Consider the following 19445-nt stretch of genomic DNA (forward strand, 5'->3'; position numbering starts at 1 on the left):
TGAAAACAGCAACCGATCTTTTTAAATTAATCAGCAATTGAAAAAACCTAGGATAGGATGCAGTGTATGAACCTCCGGAAGCCTTAAGCTTCTCATTCAGCAGCTGAAAGTTGCCATGGACTTAAGGATAACCCTACTTAGACAAATAGGTACAGGCTAGCTAGGGGGTTTTAGAAATCCAAATAATTTGGGTGTAATAATTAGCTACTTTATGGAGTCTAAACTGCACAAGGAATGGTATATAATATTTTCTCTTAATACCAAGCAATGACTAGGTATTGTTTACAATAGCCAGTGATATACACTATGGGCCAGATTCACAAAAGAATTACGCCGGTGTATCGATTGATACGCCGCGTAATTTCAAAGTTCCCGCGTCGTATCTTTGTTTTGTATCCACAAAACAAGATACGACGGCATCTGGGATCGATCCGACAGGCGTACGTCTTAGTACGCCGTCGGATCTCAGGTGCATTTTTTTCGGCGGCCGATAGGTGGCGTTTCCGCCGATTTCCGCGTCGAGTATGCAAATTAGCTAGTTACTGTGATCCACGAACGTACGTTTTTTTACGTCGTTTGCGTTCCGCTTTTTCTGGCGTATAGTTACCCCTGCTATATGGTGGCGTATTCAATGTTAAGTATGGCCGTCGTTCCCGCCTCGCATTTTGAATTTTTTACGTTGTTTGCGTAGAATGACGTCACTGTCGTAAGCATTGGCTTGCTCCGGTTTTATTTTGAGCATGCGCACTGGGATACCCCCACGGGCGGCGCATGCGCCGTTAAAACAAAAACGTTGTTTACGTTGGGTCACGACGTATTTACATAAAACACGCCCCCATCACATCCATTTGAATTCCGTGCCCTTACGCCGCCAAAGATACACTACGCCGCCGTAACTTACGGCGCAATTTCTTTGAGGATTCGAAAAAAAAAAAAACTTACGGAGGCGTAGTGTATCTTAGATACGCTACGCCCGGCGGTAATATGCGCCGCTGTACATGAATCTACCCCTATATTACCAAGAGTATTGGGACACTTACTTTTGCACACAAACTTTAATGGCATCCCAGTCTTAGTCCGTAGGGTTCAATATTATGTTGGCCCACCCTTTTCAGCTATAACAGCTTCAACTCTTCTGGGAAGGCTGTCTTCAGGGGAATGTTTGACCATTCTTCCAGAAAGGCATTTGTGAGGTCAGGCACTGATGTGGACGAGAAGTCCAAGCTTGCAGTCTCCGCTTTAATTCATCCTAAAGGTGTTCTATCGAGTTGAGGTCAGGACTCCGCCCCAAACTCGCTCATTCATGTCTTTATGGACCTTGATTTGTGCACTGGTGCGCAGTCATGTATGAACAGGAAGGGGCCCACCCCAAGCTGTCCCTACAAAATTGGGAGCATGAAATTGTCCAAAATGTCTTGGTATGCTGACGCCTTAAGAGTTCCCTTCACTAAGGGGCCAAGCCCAACCCCTGAAAAACAACTCCAAACCCATAATCCCCCCTCCACTAAATGAACCAGTACACAAAGCAAAGTCCATAAAGACACAGATGAGCAAGTTTGAGGTGGAGGAACTTGACTGACCTCAAACCAATAGAACACCTTTGGAATGATTTAGAGCGCAGAATGCGAGAAAGGTCTTTTAGTCCAACATTGGTGCCTGACCTCAAAAATGCGCTTCTGGAAGAATGGTCAAACATTCCCATAGACACACTCCTAAACCTTGTGGACAGCCTTCCCAGAAGAGTTGAAGTGGTTATAGCTGCAACTCAATAGAGAACCCTATGGACTAAAACTAGGTTACCATTAAAGTTAATGCGAGTGTAAAGGGAGGTGTCCCAATACTTTTGGTAATATAGTGTTTTTGAATTTAGTCATCTGGAATTTTTTAAGAGCTCTGCAGCATTACACAGTTTCAAACTGTTCCACTGTAACTGCCAAGAACGATTCCCAAATAACAAACTAGAAGTTGGAAGAGCCAGTTTGTTTTGACTCAAAGCCTGAAGTCTTTTGTATAGATCAAAGCAGATTTATGACAGATTCCAAGTAAACCAAACACAGCAAAATATTTCAGTAAGATCAGCAGGAGGTGAATGTCAGTTTTAAAACTGCCTGCAAAAAGAAAGCACGGAAAACGCAAAAAACACACAGTAAGGATGAATTGTCCGGGTGCCAGAGACGTGCAGACTATTAGCGTCTGGTTTACAACTACTGCTAAACAAATGAGGTGGGGATGAGTTGTTAGGATTATTACAAAAATTCGTTCTAGGTGCTTTGAGTCTTAAAAAAATATATTTTTCTCCCAGTAGTAGTGCACTGCTTCTGTGCAGAGTATACCGGAAAACTTGCCATACACGTTAGCTGATCACATACACACTAGCAGAACAATCGAGCAACAGTGTTTGATGCCAGGTTCCAAATCAAAGAACTGTAGAAAAGAAGCAGCAAAAACTGGCAATATATGCTTTTTATTTTTATATTCTACTTTGCCACCTAAACCCTTTAGCTCAGTGTTCCCCAACCCCCGGTCCGCGGCCCACTACCGGGCCGCGGCACTTCTGCAGCCGGGCCGCGAGCAGGCGGCATGAGAGAGCCCCACATGCGGACCGCGGCACTCCGCCATTCGGACCGCAAGGAGACTTTTCTTCCTCCTGCGTCGCTCATAGAGCCGACAGCGGGAGGCAGAACAATTCTGGGTGGAGGGCGGAGCTGCCCGAGGTTATCAAACAGGCGATTGGATGCTAGGACTGTCCTTTATCCTACCAGCCAATCACCTGTTTGTTACCTCGGCCTTCCATCCAGAACTGTCCCGCCTCCCTCCCTGCAACTTTTCTCCTCATGCTGTGCCTCCTTCCGATCTGTCCCCAAGTGTGGGGGACGGAACCGAGGACTGTAATGTGTGGGGGACGGAACCGAGGACTGTAATGTGTGGGGGACGGAACCGAGGACTGTAATGTGTGGGGGGGGGGAAGGCTGAGGACTGTAATGTGTGGGGGGAGACTGAGGACTGTAATGTGTGGGGGGAGACTGAGGACTGTAATGTGTGGGGGGAGACTGAGGACTGTAATGTGTGGGGGGGACTGAGGACTGTAATGTGTGGGGGGGACTGAGGACTGTAATGTGGGGTTATGATATAAATAGGGGCAGATGACAGTACTGTTAATGGGGGAGCCCAGAGTATGACAACACTACCAGTGACAGGGTGAGTGTGAGCAGGGCCTAGTGGGGGCACTAGCTTCATCTGTTGGGGCCTTACCACATCTGGTGGCAGGCAGCATGGCAAGTGACAATCCGCATCTGGTGGCAGGCAGCATGGCAAGTGACAATCCGCATCTAGTGGCAGGCAGCATGGTAAGTGACAATCCGCATCTGGTGGTAAGCAGCGTGGCAAGTGACAGACTCAAAGCTCCCACTGATTCTGCATTATGGTGGGTTTAACTTTATTTATTACTACAATGTAATAAATAGAAATAATGCGCTGACAAATTGCCTGCGAAAAATCGCTTACCCCCCCCCGAATGCCATCCCCAACCTCCCCCCAACCGGGCCTTGGCAAAATTTCTTCCATGCAGCCGGTCCCCGGTGCCAAAAAGGTTGGGGACCACTGCTTTAGCTGACCTCAAACTTAAATCTTAATAATTTATGTTGCTTGCTTAGTAGGTTGTTCACCTGCAGCACCCTATTCACATACCTGTGTCTTCAGTCTGCAGGACTGATCAACATATTTTTGCTTCTGGATGAGTTGTTTTAATTCACTGACATAGGACTCCAGCTCACCATGGACAATCTGGAAGAGGAGGAACAGAAAACTTTTAAAGGACCTATTCACAATATTGTATTTCTGCAATACACAGCAAATGGTGTGATGCAGTGCCATTTTTTCTGAATGGCAACCCAACGTATCTTATCGATGAATGCAAGTTATAGTGTCACGCCCGAAAATGCCGTGCAGAGTGCTGCCTGAAATGGTGCACTTCTACTACATAATCTTCAAAAAAATAAAAATAAAATGTAAACCAACTCCTAGGTGCTATAGCAGCGGTGAGTTTGTTTACATGCCAGCACTGCTGCCGATGTAATTGTTATGGCAGCACCAGCAAATAGGTGAAAGGAAACCTGTACTGGGAGAAAATTGTAAATTTGCTATTGTTGACCTTCTTCTAGAAATGCCAGTTTTACACGACAATGCCCCGTACACACAACCGGGTTTCCCGACGGGAAAACTGCGAGGAGAGCTTTTGGCCGGGAATCCCGGCCGTGTGTATGCTCCTCGCAGTTTTTCCGACGGGAAAACTGCCCAAAAACCACCAGACCAAAAAAAAAAAAAAAAAAAAGGAGAACCTTCTCTCTTTTTTCGTGCCGGGATTCCCTGCAGACTTTTTCCCGACGGAAAACTGACATTTTTGGCAGTTTTTTTGTTGGGAAAAACTCAGATGAAGCATACACATGGGATTACTGAGAAAAAGCTCTCATCTGAGTTTTCCCAACGGGAAAACTGAACGTCTGTACGGGGGAAGAGTCGAGAGTAGGTTCTCCCCTTGGAATTTCCGACAGACCTTTTCCCGTCTGGAATCCTGGTCGTGTGTACTAGGCATAAGATTTGGTCAAATGTGACAATATGTGGGCAACACAATGCCAGTTATTACAATATGTAGGCAATAACCCTTAGGCTCTATTCCCACCTGAGCTTATCGATTTACTGGTGGTTTTTTTTGGGCTTTTTGCATCTTTTTATAAGCTTTTTATAAAGTGCTTTAGAAGTATATTACAAGATTTTTTCACAGCTTCAGGTATTTTTGTTTAGCAAATAGAAAGCACCTGAGGGAGGAGAGAGAGGAAATTAGGGGTGGAGAGCTGCTGTTTGAACAGAAAACGAGCGACATAACGCTCGTAAAACACTCAAGTCAGGCATTTCTAATGAAGTCTATGGGGGCAAAAACGCTTGAAATCTGTCAAAGAGAAGCTCATGTACTTGTTTGAGCTTCAGGCCCCGTTCACACCAGAGCGATTTTCCAAAGCTCAGGTGTGAATGGAGTCTCAGGCATTTTTGCTTTAGGTGAAAGAACGCTCACATGTGAACAGGGGCCATTGAAATTAATGGGATTTGGCTTGTTGAGCGTTTGAGCTACAAGCTTCAAGCAGAAAATCGCTCAGGTGTGAACAGGTCCTTAGGCTTTATTAACACCTGAGCTACGCACATCAAGTCCCCCGCCACGCACATCGGGTCCCCTCTGGTGGCCGAAAAAGGGAAGGACGTACCAATATGGGATTTCGCCCAGGGGAGCCATTCTGCCTCAGTATATCTGCACGAGTCGGTCGGGAACCGGTTAAGCTTTGACAATTAAAATGTGGAAACTGATTGGTTTCCATGCAGAGCTGCACCAGGATTTTGCACTCTCCACTTTTAGTAAACCAACCCCAATGTGTTGTAAAAATAATGTGAGCCAATGCCATTTTAGGTTTAGAAGTGTATACCCATCTTACTAGTGATACTTACAGAGCGGTTAAGCGATTAGTTTAGTTAGTAGTCAGAATGAGCAGTAAGCGGTACTCACTTTCCATCTGTGACGAAGATCAGCGCTGACCTTATCTACCGCCAGCTTCTCCTTATCGGAAGAAATGGTTCTCATTTGATCTGCCGCTTTCAAGAATTTTTCAAGGTTTCGTACGCTAAACTTGCCCACAGTTTCCTAGCCAAAAATAAATAAACTAAGGTGTTAAGAAATTACAGTTTTAACTGACTGACTATAGATTTACTTTAACACTAAAGTCCCATTTCAGGGGGGAACTACTGTTTGTTCTATTTAAAGCAAAGAATATATTCAGTGCTAGGCAACTCACTAACATCACCAAATCCAGCAAGGTAATAACTATAGGGTCATAAATTTCAGTGGTAAAATACAAAAGAATGAGTGACGATAAAGAAACACAAACCTCATACTGTGAAATGAACTCCTCTGGGGCGACTCTCTGTCCCAGCAGTGCCATCGCGCTTGTTATATAGGTTTCCAGGTCCCCCTTTGACCTCTCAAAATTTATTTTGATGTCTTTTTCAAGCAAATGTTTCTCTGGAGGGTGCAGGGCAAACCCCAGTCTGGACACCAACTCCTGAATGAGAAATGTTTAGTTATAACTTCAAGGTCCATTCTTACTACAAACACTGTATATATTATATTACCGTCTGATACAAAATGTAAAATAAAACCAAGATAAGTTAATTATTAAGCACAGCTTGACATATTTAGCACTTGATCCTCCCTTCTAGATTGTAAGCTCCAACGAGCAGGGCCCTCCGATTCCTACCGTATCGAATTGTACTGGCTGTCCTAATGTTGTAAAGCGCTGCACAAACTGTTAGCGACAGGGCCATCTTAATAGCATCATGGGCCCCTGGGCAAAAGCAATACTCTGGGGCCCCTGTTTCTGAACACAAGGTATTAGTGGATTGAACTAGACAGAATTGAAATTACCTGAACTTTCTCATGAGCTTGGACGATATTCCTTTTCAGGCCATCAACACTGAAACGCTGCAAGTCTCTATGAGTGAGAATAAGATGGGCCACAGCATGGACAGTCATTTCAGCTTCGGCAAGTTCCTCTTGATGAAAAATCCCATTCTCATAAAAATCCTGGAAAGATCAAAAACGAATTATACAATATGGAAAGGATACTCAATCCAAAACTGGGCCTTTTATCTCTAGTAGTAGTAGTCACATTTATCTGGACTTGTTCTGTAATGCTGCAAGTGTTTCCTAGCACCTCCAAACCGCTATTTCAATTCCCAGTGTCAGGCACATACCCAGCATTCAAATCAACACAGGTAGTACCAACACCTTGATCCAATCATCATAGAATGTGCAGATGTTTATTGTCCAAAAACAGGACAGGAATTGCGCTCAGTGTGATTACTTATAACCAAAGTTACACCCATTTCACATCTGAAATGCGTCAAATGCTTATTTCACTCATTAAAATGCAAATCAATTTATAACTTTTTTCAAATGCGTTTTTCTAGATTTTTTTTTGTTATTCTGTCTCTCACTGTAAAAATAAACCTACCATTAAAAAATGATAGACTACATTTCTTTGTCATAGGTAGGGTATCAAATACGTTTTTCAATCACTGTACATAGAACAAGTGTGCTTACCAGATAAATAATTTGAGAAGTGCTGGAAAACAAATAAGTGTGAAAAATCCAAAAATGCAGAATAGGTTACATATAAAGTGTACTAAAAATTTTAAAAATGTGTTAAATGCTGATCATAAAATATATGTGAACAGTCCAAAGATACTATATAGCACGTAGAATAAGAAAAATAAAATAAAAAACACATCCAAAAAGAACAAGTCAAGCCACCAAATATTATTGAAATGTGCAGCATCCTGGGTTCACCATGGTGTGTTTTTTTCGCAGCACTTATCAAATTATTTAGTTGGTAGTGCACTTTATATGTATACCATTTACATAATTCCATGTGTGGTGTTTGCACAGACCATTTCTCATTCTTTTGTTTTAATGGCATCCGATTTGAGATGAAAATGGTATCCTGTATCACCTTACTCTATTATATCTCCACTAGATGGACACAGTTGATTCACACACTATAAAATGCTACAGAAACCGTGCCCAGCAAGGACTATGGAACGAACTTTCACTCCACACTGCTTTTGGATCCAGGTGTCCCATGTCTGTCATCAGCTCCTGTCAGCTGTTTTGGACTTGTGGATATCCACACCGGCAGTTGAATTGCATTGCCAAGATCCATATGAGTGCGCAGGGAGTGTGCCAGGTTTGCCTCGGCACACCTTAATCAGTCTGTGTGGTGCCGATTTCCACTACTGCCCAGGCTTCCCCTGCCCCCCCACTGGTGCCATTTTCCTTCCTTTCCTCTCCCTCCGGCTGCTGCAGGGGATGTTCAGGATGGAGAGTGGGGAAGGGGTAATCAATATGTCATTTACCAGCCCCTTCCTTTTCTAAATGAGCACAGTGAACACACTCACTGTTAAATTATAACTGAAGCATAGTAAACTGTGTGGGTTAATCAATATGTAATTTACTGACCCATTCCTTTTCTAAAGGAACACACTCTCACTGTGTTAAATCATAACTGATGCATTGTAAATTTTGGATACTATGCTTCATTTAGTGCACAGAGCACTACCCATTCATTCACTGTCCAGTGCAGCCGAGGCTGTAGAGCTTTGGGGGGCACACCTAATGCAATGTCCTGGGCACACCTACGCCAAGACCTAATTGATGTCCAAATAGAGCAATGTTCGTGAGAGTAGAGGATGGGCTTAGATTAAAAGGATGCTGGAGAAATTTTGTTACCTCTTCATATAAAAATTTTATTTCACAAATGAATAATTAACACAGAGCATAAACCAATGACACAGAAGCTAACCAGCTATGCACTGGTTCTTTCAGTATGAGGGATTTACCTGAATATTGCTCCTCACAGTCTCCTCTGGGGTCTCCTGTGGGTGAGTGGTGGTGAGGACCTGTTCCGCACCTTCAGCCCATACATTTACTGACTCAGACAATTTTTCCAGCTTTTCAAGATTGCTCAGAATCTCTATGCAGGGTTTTAATGACTCAGCCGTCTTTGTACTCTTCTGTAACACAATGACCAGACATTATTTCAGCACTGTTACCTGAAAGATGTTCCTAGACCTATACAATAAGCATCTGTATCATTCAATAAACTGCATTGCAGTATGAAAACCAACACCTATGAAAGAATATAAAAGGCTAGACCAGCCTCTCTCAGCCTTTTTACACCAGATGAACCCTAGAAGTAATTTTTAGGTTTTGGGAACCCCTGCAAAACCAATTTATTGTAGGTCAGTGAGAAAAATACCCCTTACATTGGTAGCCAGTGGAAAGAAAGCTCCCTGTACAGTGGTGGTCAAAATGCCACTCCTCCTTAGCCCATAGATTATGCATTTTTCTTTCCTTCTACCATGGGTGGAAGGGAAATGCCTCCCGCCATGCTATTGTGTTCCGTCATCTGGGAGACTTCCCTGCTGGCAGAACACAGTGATCACTGCTAGCTGATATATACGCCGGCAGTGATTGAAAGAAAACAAAGGCTGGTTGCACTGAAGACAACCAATGAAACAACTTCAGTACAACCAGCCTGCCCATAGATGGATTGAATCTCTGCAGGTCCCTGTTAAACTGACCGAGATTCGATACATCTATGGATGGCTTTAAAGACAGCTAAAAAGCTAACTGGAGTCATGTCGCTGGCTCTGCCAGGTGGCATTGGTCCTGGAATATTGCAGGCACCATCAAATTGGAGGTCAATCAGCCACAGCTCAAGGAACCCCTAGCAACTTCTGGAGGGACTTGAGTTCCACAGAACCATGCATGAGAATGTCAGGGCTAAACCCTCTACCAAGTTTTTTTAGCATCTGTCTCCACTGGGAAAGTTCTAATGCCGCATACACACGATCGGTTAAACAGATGAGAATGGTCTGATGGACCGTTTTCGTTGGTCAAAACCGATCATGTGTGGGCGCCATTGGTTATTTAACCATCGGTTAAAAAAAGCCAACTTGTTTTAAAATTTAACCGATGGATTCCTAACCGATGGGAAAAAAACGATAGTTAGTAGGCACGACCATCGGTTAAAAATCTATGCATGCTCAGAATCAAGTCGACGCATGCTTGGAAGCATTGAACTTTGTTTTTTTCAGCACATCATTGTGTTTTACGTCACTGCGTTCTGACACGATCGTTTTTTTAACCGATGGTGTGTAGGCGCGACGGACCATCAGTCAGCTTCATCGGTTAACCGATGAAAACGGTCCATCGGTCTCATTCGTATTCAGATACCCTAGGTATCATTATCATTTGTCATCACAGGAGTACAGTATTCTTTTACTTTGTATATATGTGTGTGTTAGATATCTGGAGAGGTAGTGCTTCACTTTTATTATAACATTTTTAACTTGATATATTATTCATCTCCTGGAATTTATGTTATTTTGTAAGCAAATAAGGTGGGGTGAGGTGGAGCCTGGCAGTGTATTCTTTACTACCGAGTGAGACATGTCTTTTATATGCTTTTAAATATTTATTAAATGTGCGTTTAATGCAAGCTGGGGTGGAGTGGTTCATTTTTAATCCCTCGAATGCTGCACTATAGGAGGCACTTTTCTTTTCGTATTTGACTTTCTCTGACAATCCCTTGGAGGGAATTTATGCACAGAGTGCAAGGCGTGTTTGACCCTCTTAGGGTCACTTCAAGGAGGTGAACGAGCAATTTATGTGGTGGTGGGATCACATTTCCCTCTGAGTTTGTTTGAAGATTCATCACACAAGTCATCTTTTGCACAACGTGGAATATATTTGCTTTATGCTTTTTTGGACTCTTTCTTTATGTTATTCCATTTGATTTTTTTTCTTTCATGTATATTGTTTAGCTCTAATTATACAGCGCTTCTACACCTTATACCAGTTTACATTGATTGTTGTGGGAGCACATTAGTAGCAGCTGCAGTATTTAAAAAAAAAAAAAGGAATTATCTGTATCACAATTTTTCGTATCGCAAGGTTTATTTTATAAAAGTACTGTATATACTCGAGTATCAGCCAAGGCACCTAATTTTACCACAAAAAACTGGGATAACTTTTTGACTCAAGTATAAGCCTAGGGTGTCCATCTGCATGCCTCACTGTGCCCATGTGCATGCCTCACTGTGCCCATGCCTCACTGTGCCCATGCCTAGACTGACGTATAACATGGGAGTCTATGGAAGGGGTGCCTGGCTTTGAAAAATCGGTGCTCCCTAGCCGTAGATCTCCCAGACAACAAACTTTATACACTTGTTGAGGAGAAATGGGGCTACATGTGTGCCAAGTTCCGGGTCCATGACTGGCCGGTACCTGGTCCCCAAAATCACCGGAGAAATTACCGTTTAACATGGGAATCTATGGAAGGGGTGCCCAACTTTGAAAAATCTGTGCTCCCCAGCCGTAGGTCCTTCGGACAACAAACTTTGCACACTTGTAGAGAAAGAGTGGAGCTACATGTGTGCCAAGTCCAGGGGTCCCAAAGTCTGGGAGATTGGGCGCAAAAAGGTGACTCGAGTATAAGCCAAGGGGGGCATTTTCAGCACAAAAAAATGTGCTGAAAAACTCGGCTTATACTTGAGTATATACGGTGTATCAGAAAGTTATATTTATCTATTAATCCATATTAACTTAACTGTAATAGCACGCAACTACCACAACCCACATATGTAAACAAATAACCTTCATATTAACAGTATGCATACCTTTTAGAAGGGACAGGAAGACCCCAAGGAAGATTTTACCACTGGTGTACTAAAAATGCTGTGTAGTAAGTAACTTATAACTAAAATATAAAGAAAACATCTGACCTGCAATGTCTGAATATATGTTCTCAGAGTTCGAGCTGAGACCTCTGTTTGTTTGGCAAAATCTCCTGCATGTGAGCCATCAGGCTGGTCATCTTGCGCTTCACTGCCCATCCCTTCTTTCATCTCTTCCTCATACAGCTTCAACTAAAATAATATGGGGGAAAAAAAACTGTACATTGGAGGAAAGTGACAAACATCCGACTAATATCTAGAAGCAAATCATACTTCTCAAATAAGACCACAGAATCAAAATCATGATCACAAAGTATTTTCCCCACTAGTAATTATAGGTTGCATTGCAAAGGAAATTGAAAAAGGCAAAAGACAAAGAGCTAACTAGAGTAAGGAGCCATCATTTGTCAATCGAGGCATTGTGGACAAGAATTTCCAGAAGGGTTCTTGGAAAACCCATTTTAAAGCATTTTGAGAAAGCGGACTGTGATGCTGTACTGAAATCAGAACTGTATGTGTGAATGTGCAGTCCTTATAGCTTTATCCTTTTTTAGCCTGGAAATGAGGGGGGGGGGGGTTTACACTTTGGCAACTTGGTGATAGAGAACAATGTCCCGGGGACTGCTATCCGCAAACAAAAATCAAGCTGGTCAAAAGTTGAGATTATCTTATGATGCTATACCATCAGTGATTCTTAACCTTTTCACTACTCTACTACCTCAATATTAGAAAGAACAATAATGGTTTTAATGCTAACTGAGAACAGAGGTGATGGAGTGACGAACATATTACTGGAAGTTCTAATTAAAAAAAAATTTTAAAAAAGGAAGAACATGGCTCTACCAAGATTAAATATGTGAAACCACTCATGAAAGAATCAGGTCTAACCTCACCACATTTTAGAAGCAGAGGCAATGGTCCTAACAACCCTCTTGATCTCTGTGGGGAAGCAGTGGATTCTTTGAGTGGTCCAACGCACCCCATCCTGTGTAAGAACCAGAGCTCTCCAATCAGTAGGAAGCATGTGCTCTGCTGACTGCAAAGATATAGGTCTGATTTAGAAGGGGCGTGTTGGATCTCTGCAGGTAGACCACTTCTTCTCCACATATAGCATAAGCCCTACTTTACAGTTTCTGGTAGTGGACTTTTCTACTCAGGCCGTGGCTGCTTTGGACAGAAAATAAACTGGAAGACACAAACCACCTTTTGTTTCACAGTGATTGTTATTTTCTTAACTAAAAAAAATCTTCCTTTACAAACAGTGGTTTTGTACAGAGCACCCCCTACCCTTCTCTTTGCGGGGCCCCCTGCTAGCACTCTGGAACCCTCCCCCTTTGCTGAGTGCCCCTATAGCAAGCCGCTTGCTGTGGGGGCACTCGTGTGTGCCCACTCCCAAGCCAGCTCTCTGCATCCATAAGACACAGAGCGTGGGCTCAGCCCTGCCCCCCCCTGCTCCATCTCACTGGCTGTGATTGACAGCAGCCAATGGCTCCTGCATCTCTGCCAATCAGGAAGGATAGACCCAGGAGAGCCTTGGTTCCCATGCACATAGCTGGATTGGGATTGGGCGTAGGTAAGTATTGGGGGGAGCTGAATGGAGGATAATGCATGAAGGTAAAAAAAACTTCAGCCTTTAGAACCACTTTAAGGTTCCTGGAATATATTTCGCCATTTTAAACTAAGAGTTCAACTGATCTTAAATTCACAAAGACAATGCACCAAAACAAAAATCCTTGTTTTCAAAAAAGGGATTTGAAAATTATAGTCGCATGCATTAATTCATAAATTGTAAGTTCACCTTTAAACAAAAAAAACTAAAAAGGTGTACTAACCCTGTACACAGCGATTCCGATTAGTCAAAGTGGTCATGTGCCAGAACGTGACCAAAATGAATTGCTCTGATCTGTCCAAAAAGCCATAATGAAACAAGGGGAAGAAAAGTGGGGCTTTCAAATCCCCCAGATCACTACACTATGGGCAGTGGTAGCTAAATCGCCCACAAAATAAAGTTCAGCGGGGACCAGGGTGGGTGGGTTTTGGGTCTATGGTGTTAGTTCACCATGCCCAGTGCTCAAGACAAGGATCCAGAATTGTGCCTCCTCCCCAATGTTAATAAATGCTGTAGAATGTGTGTAGGGGCAGGGGGCAGCTACCCCCTCCTGCCCGCCCCTTGTCTTGGTCCTGCTTACACTTTAAAAAAAAATCTCATTCTTGAGTTACAGCTTTGTGAACTAAGACAATTGTACACAATACTCTGTTAATTAAAGTAAAATACTCCCGTTTTTTCTACATACATATTTGGTCCATCGGTTGTTGAAAGACTTCAGCCTGTGGGACAACTTGGAAGCTGCTTTCTCGTTGGTTTTCTCAATCAAGAAATTGGCATCTCTGTTTAATGACTTGTGCAATGATTTCCATTTGGACAGAATCTCCATGGGAACCTGGATTTGTTTAACAAAATATTACTCACGTCTAGAAAAGCAGCAACCAGGATGCAGCAATGTTTAAACAACAGATACTGCTGTCATTGTGTGGAATTTTTGATTCCTTATCTATGCCTTACATCACTGTTAAACTATGTCACCAACAAACAAACCCTGAAACCATTATACATGCTAGGAGTCCAGATGAAGAGTGACCTGGGAGAACGGCCATCAAATAATGTAATTGGAGTACGTTATGCCAGGAAGGATGTAGGTATTGAATGACTATTGTACACAATTTCCATATGACAGAACACAAGATCTCGTGGTCCGGTGTACACTATTTTCTTTGGAGTGGTGGCCGTCAAGATATTCTGGTCAGCAGAAAGTCATGGAGGGGAGCAGCATTAAGACTGCTAGTAATAAAGCAAACTGGGTGATAGGTTGTTTCATCAACAGACTGGGTGGAGCCATAATCAATTATGGGTTTATCATGGGGAATATCAATCCTTCCAATGTGGGCTGGACATTTTCTATAAAGAGATAGAGGCCCACAGAGCACATCTCAAACCACCTGCAGATGACTGTAAGAGGGGCTCAGCTGCTTAAGGGGCCCAAACAGGTCAGCAACATGGGGCGAGGAGGTTGGATTTGGGTGCATATTGGTCTTGGTGTCGTCCGACACAGCTCAACTGAGAGCATCTTCCATTACAGAGCAGGGGGCAAGGTGCCACAATCTGCCAATAAATTCATAAGACAATTCGCACAAAACAGACATCAAACCAAAAAGGAAGGCACGGATTGGTTGGCCTATGATGTAATCTGTTATAGAGAATACATAAAAGCACTCTTAATGTTGAGAATACATACATGGCCAGGGTGCATCTTGTGCTGCTCATCCAGCCAGACTGTAATAAGGCTGATATTATTCTCAAACTGAATCCAGCAGGTTTGAACTTTTTCCAAAACAGGTTGCACCTCTTGAGTTGATGTAACAAATGTTTCGTACTTTGACTCGATCTTTTTGTACTGTTTTGCAATCTCTGAATCATCAGCTGAAAATCAAAAACAAAGTTAGAAGAGAAAAACTTTTTTTTGGCATAATAAGAATGATACTACAGAGCTTACAAAATTGTTGACCTACAATCTACCTATAATCTTTTATTTGTATTCATTTATGTCACATACTGTAAACATGACAGGGGCGCACTATTTAATTGCACCCACAATATTAAAAATGTCAAAAGGATTATACCGTCTTTCGACCCCCACCATACTCCAAAAAAATGTAAACGGACAAAAATAAAACAGATTGCACAGGCTGCATCAGCATCTATCAGGTCAGGAGTGTTATTGGGGTTGTTTGGTCAGGGAGTATAAATGGCAATAATGATATGAACTGAAGTAACCTGAAGTTTAAATATTATTGACTGCCTTTTGCAGATGGATCAGTGAAAGTTGTGGCTTTAAAAAGGACAAAATCACCTCTTGAAAAAAATAAATGCACATTTTTTGCAGGTAAAAAAATACTTTTTTTTATTGCAACCATTGTAAGGACCCAAGTTTGATTGCAGTTCCAATGTACATCACAGTCACACTGGGTTAAGGAATGCAACACAAGGAGCCAATCACTTGAGCTACAGCGCATGCTTCTAGAAGAAGAGTGCAGTGAGATGAGATGTGCTCAATAGTGTCCTTTCACTACCTGGTCACAGGTTGATGTAGAAAAATGTTCTGTGTTACTTAATTGTAACTGAGAAAAATCAGATATGTGCCGCACAGGGTTTTGCTGTGGGCAAAGCTGGGTTAATATCAGAACTGGATTGACAGAAAAACAAATCCTTTGGTAGAAAACACATCAAAACAAAAAATAGTATATATATATATATATATATATATATATATATATATATATATATATATATATATATATATATATATATATATATATATATATATATATATATATATATATATATATATATATATATATATATATATATACACATACACACACATATACAGTACATACATACATATTAGACCTCATGCTCATGGGTGCTTAAGCCCATATAGTGTTGAAACCTGGCACCCGGGAGGGACAGGTAAAGCATATGGTTCACTACCATCAATCCTTCGGGCTGAAATACTGGGCAGAGGTATGCGGCTGGATGATGTACTATTCGGTACCAGGGCCATATGCACCAAATGCAGGAATTCTGGTGTCAACTATCTGACAGGGCAATGCCCCTCACTTTGTAGAGATTTCTTCACTTGTTGGTTCTCCTGGAGTTCAGCTTTTGCTGCATATTTGTTTTGGTTTTACCAACTTATTGAGGCAAGAGAGTTGGCATCACAGCTCAACAACGGCATCCTTTCTCTGGAGAGATTTACCTTTTTCTGGTCTACCCTAAAACTCCAAGAATAGATCATGCCAGAATTTTTTGTGTTATTTATCTTGTCAAAATTATAAATATGCATGATAAAGGGTGAAAACTCTGCGCCGAGTGAATAAATATATAGCAGTAAATAAAATAAGCTGCTCCCCTCAAAGAGTGAATGCTCCTAGTGACATGGGTAAAAGATAGGGGGCACTAATAATTAATAAAGATAACAATGAAAATCATAGGACTGCACTCCTGAAGTCATTAATCCTTATCAAATAAACAAATGTGCACAAAACATTATCAAACAACATATGATTAAAACATATTGTGAAATATCAATTAGTGCAAATAATATTCAGTCCCAATCTTAAGCACAAAAAAATATTATGATAATAAATCAAAGTCCATAAAACACCAAACGTCCATTCCGTGCTTGCTGTGATATACTGCTAGAAAAGTGATCCTTCACCAAACTTGAAAAAACACCCAAAGTGACTGGATAAGTAATCTGCTTACCAGAGCACATGGACTCCTTTGCTCAAAAAGAGAGTCAATGAGAGCTTATGCAGGATAATGCCTGCTCACATAGGCTAAAATGGAGATATTAGGCGACTTCCTCCTTAATGGTCTCGGCCAGATATGAAATAACAATGGAAACATCCATAGCGTAATTTCGTTTATTAAAAAATGAGCAAAGATAAAACTTAGCCAAATGGCTACTCACATTTAAAAGTGCCTATCCCGGCACTGGGGCTGCTGGCTCTAATCGGCAGTCAGGGGATCTGCTGTACTCCCACAGCCTCCCACCGCACTCTGTCAGTGGCGTGTGTTCCACCTCACAGAAACCAACAAACAGCAGGGTCGGAAATGACGTACATAGCTTGACTGGCCCTGCTGTTGGTTCCTGTGAGGTGGAACACACGCCACGGACAGAGTGCGGTGGGAGGCGATGGGAGTACGGCAGATCCCCTGACTGCCGATTAGAGCCAGCAGCCCCAGTGCCGGGATAGGCACTTTTAAATGTGAGTAGCCATTTGGTTTTATCTTTGCTCATTTTTTAATAAACGAAATTACGCTATGGATGTTTCCATTGTTATTTCATATCCGGCCGAGACCATTAAGGAGCAAGTTGCCTAATATCTCCATTTTAGCCTATGTGAGCAGGCATTATCCTGCACAAGCTCTCATTGACTCTCTTTTTGAGCAAAGGAGTCAATGTGCTCTGGTAAGCAGATTACTTATCCAGTCACTTTGGGTGTTTATTCAAGTTTGGTGAAGGATCACTTCTCTATCAGTATATCACAGCAAGCACGGAATGGACGTTTGGTGTTTTATGGACTTTGATTTATTATCATAATATTTTTTTGTGCTTAAGATTGGGACTAAATATTATTTGCACTAATTGATATTTCACAATATTTTTTAATCATAGGTTGTTTGATAATGTTTTGTGCACATTTGTTTATTTGATAAGGATTAGTGACTTCAGGAGTGCAGTCCTATGATTTTCATTGTTATCTTTATTATAAGCGCCCCCTATCTTTTACCCTTATAAATATGCATGACATTTATTTTAATAAAAAAAATTAAAGCTACATCCAAATGCTGTTCACCATTCAGCTGTTCACTGACCTTCATCTCCTTCGATGGTGATAAATTAACAATGTGGAGGGGACCGGCAGCAGGAAGAGGCTAATTAACATGAATGGTGTGGATATCCACCATGTATAGTGCTCTTCGGGTCATAAGATGAAAGTGAAAATCCCTTTAATCTTAGGAGGCTAAATTCTGCTGAGGAACATATTTGGAGCAGTCCAGACCTACTCTGAACCAAGAACTGCACTTTTTTTTTCTTTATGTGGATTGCTGTTATATGCCTGAAATGTAAAATAGTCAAGTATGCACTTACAATATTCCTCTGTAGTCAGAAGTTGGTTATGTAGTTCTTTGAATTTTTGAAATGCATTTTCAAGATGAACCATGAATTGTTTCTCACCGACAAATTCCTGTGGATCAGAAAAAGAACTTGAGCAAAGGTTCATGATCTTTGTTGACAGCGATAAAACAGAGTCCTCACTTGACAATCACACTACACTATCCAAAAATCTGTGCACCATCATAGTTAGTCTCAATGTGTGTATACATATGTGTCCTCTATATAAGTCCTCTAATAGCACAGACAATGCACCAAGACTGCTTGAGGAATTCGATAACTACACAAAGAAAATACTGTATATAGTTGTTGGGGTTTTCTTTTTTTTTTTACAACTTTTACTTTGTTTTTTTAATGGTCAGGACTAAAAAAAAAATTACTATTTGTTTTAGTCAGATTAATGTCCATGTTGCATATAAACATTAAGTATTCTAATATACAATCAGTAAGTGACACTACTGCTTTTTTCCAAAAGAGTTTGCTCCTTCACAGTTCAGCAGCTAAAAATCAGATTTGCAAACACAGCTAAATAAGTAATAGGAGCGACTATCCACCATATCTTACTGGCCCAAGTCATATGCATTTTCAGAGAGACTGAAGGCAAACCACTTCTGCTCTAAACCCAATGTCATGGGTGTACACAGTGTTAAAGTAAAACTATAGGCAAAAATTGTGTCCTCATTTTGCGCAAGAGAGGGTTAAAACCTGTCAGATTTTTTTTCACCATCTGTTCTCCTTTGCAGAGTTTTTCCCTTACTTCCTGTCCCATAGCCAAACAGTAAGTGAAAGGAAATCCTTGGGGACCCCCAGGTGACCAGAACAAGCGTCCCCATTGGAAAACTTCCCTTCCATTAATTTTCTGGGGACAACCCCAAATTTTTCATTTTCTTTTACTTTCACTGATAATAGAAAAAACAGGACAAATAGAGAGAGCGTGAATATCACCAGCGGGGACACAGACAGCAATAAAAACTGACAGGGCATCTAATCCATCCCTATCTAAAACAAAAAAAAATGCCTTTTGTTCAACTTTAATTGGTTGTAAAATAAAGAGTTTATGTACATGAAGAATGTTTATGTTGCATATAAGCATTAAGTATTATAATATTACAACCAGCAAGTGGCATTGTTGCTTTTTCCAAGAGAGTTTGTTCATTACAGAGTTCAGAATCCAATGCTCCAAATCACACATGCAGCTAAGTAATAGGAGTAACTACCCACCATTCCTCATTTGCCCAATCATATCCAATTTCAGAGAGTCTGAAGGCAAACAGTTTTCCTCTTTGTGGTTTATTAGCAAAACTTGTAATGCTTTTCGAACCCAATGTCATGGGTGTACCCGGTGTTAAATGGTTGTATATA

The 19445-nt window shown here is 41.5% G+C and overlaps 1 protein-coding gene across 3 annotated transcripts in view; it reads right to left on the minus strand.

The window, feature by feature from the left end:
* Positions 1 to 19445, minus strand: part of SYNE2 (spectrin repeat containing nuclear envelope protein 2) — a 431618-nt gene that overhangs the window by 309239 nt on the left and 102934 nt on the right. For all 3 annotated transcript variants that reach the window (XM_040333402.1, XM_040333400.1, XM_040333403.1), the window contains exons 15-23: positions 18060 to 18156; positions 14634 to 14818; positions 13635 to 13781; positions 11389 to 11532; positions 8440 to 8613; positions 6467 to 6625; positions 5931 to 6104; positions 5552 to 5686; positions 3688 to 3783 (exon numbers count right to left, since the gene is read on the minus strand). In XM_040333402.1, coding sequence (XP_040189336.1) covers positions 3688 to 3783; positions 5552 to 5686; positions 5931 to 6104; positions 6467 to 6625; positions 8440 to 8613; positions 11389 to 11532; positions 13635 to 13781; positions 14634 to 14818; positions 18060 to 18156 — 1311 coding nt within the window. The remainder of the gene's footprint in view (positions 1 to 3687; positions 3784 to 5551; positions 5687 to 5930; positions 6105 to 6466; positions 6626 to 8439; positions 8614 to 11388; positions 11533 to 13634; positions 13782 to 14633; positions 14819 to 18059; positions 18157 to 19445) is intronic.

Source organism: Rana temporaria, chromosome 13 (genome assembly GCF_905171775.1).
Source record: "Rana temporaria chromosome 13, aRanTem1.1, whole genome shotgun sequence".
Taxonomy (NCBI): Eukaryota; Metazoa; Chordata; class Amphibia; order Anura; family Ranidae; genus Rana; species Rana temporaria.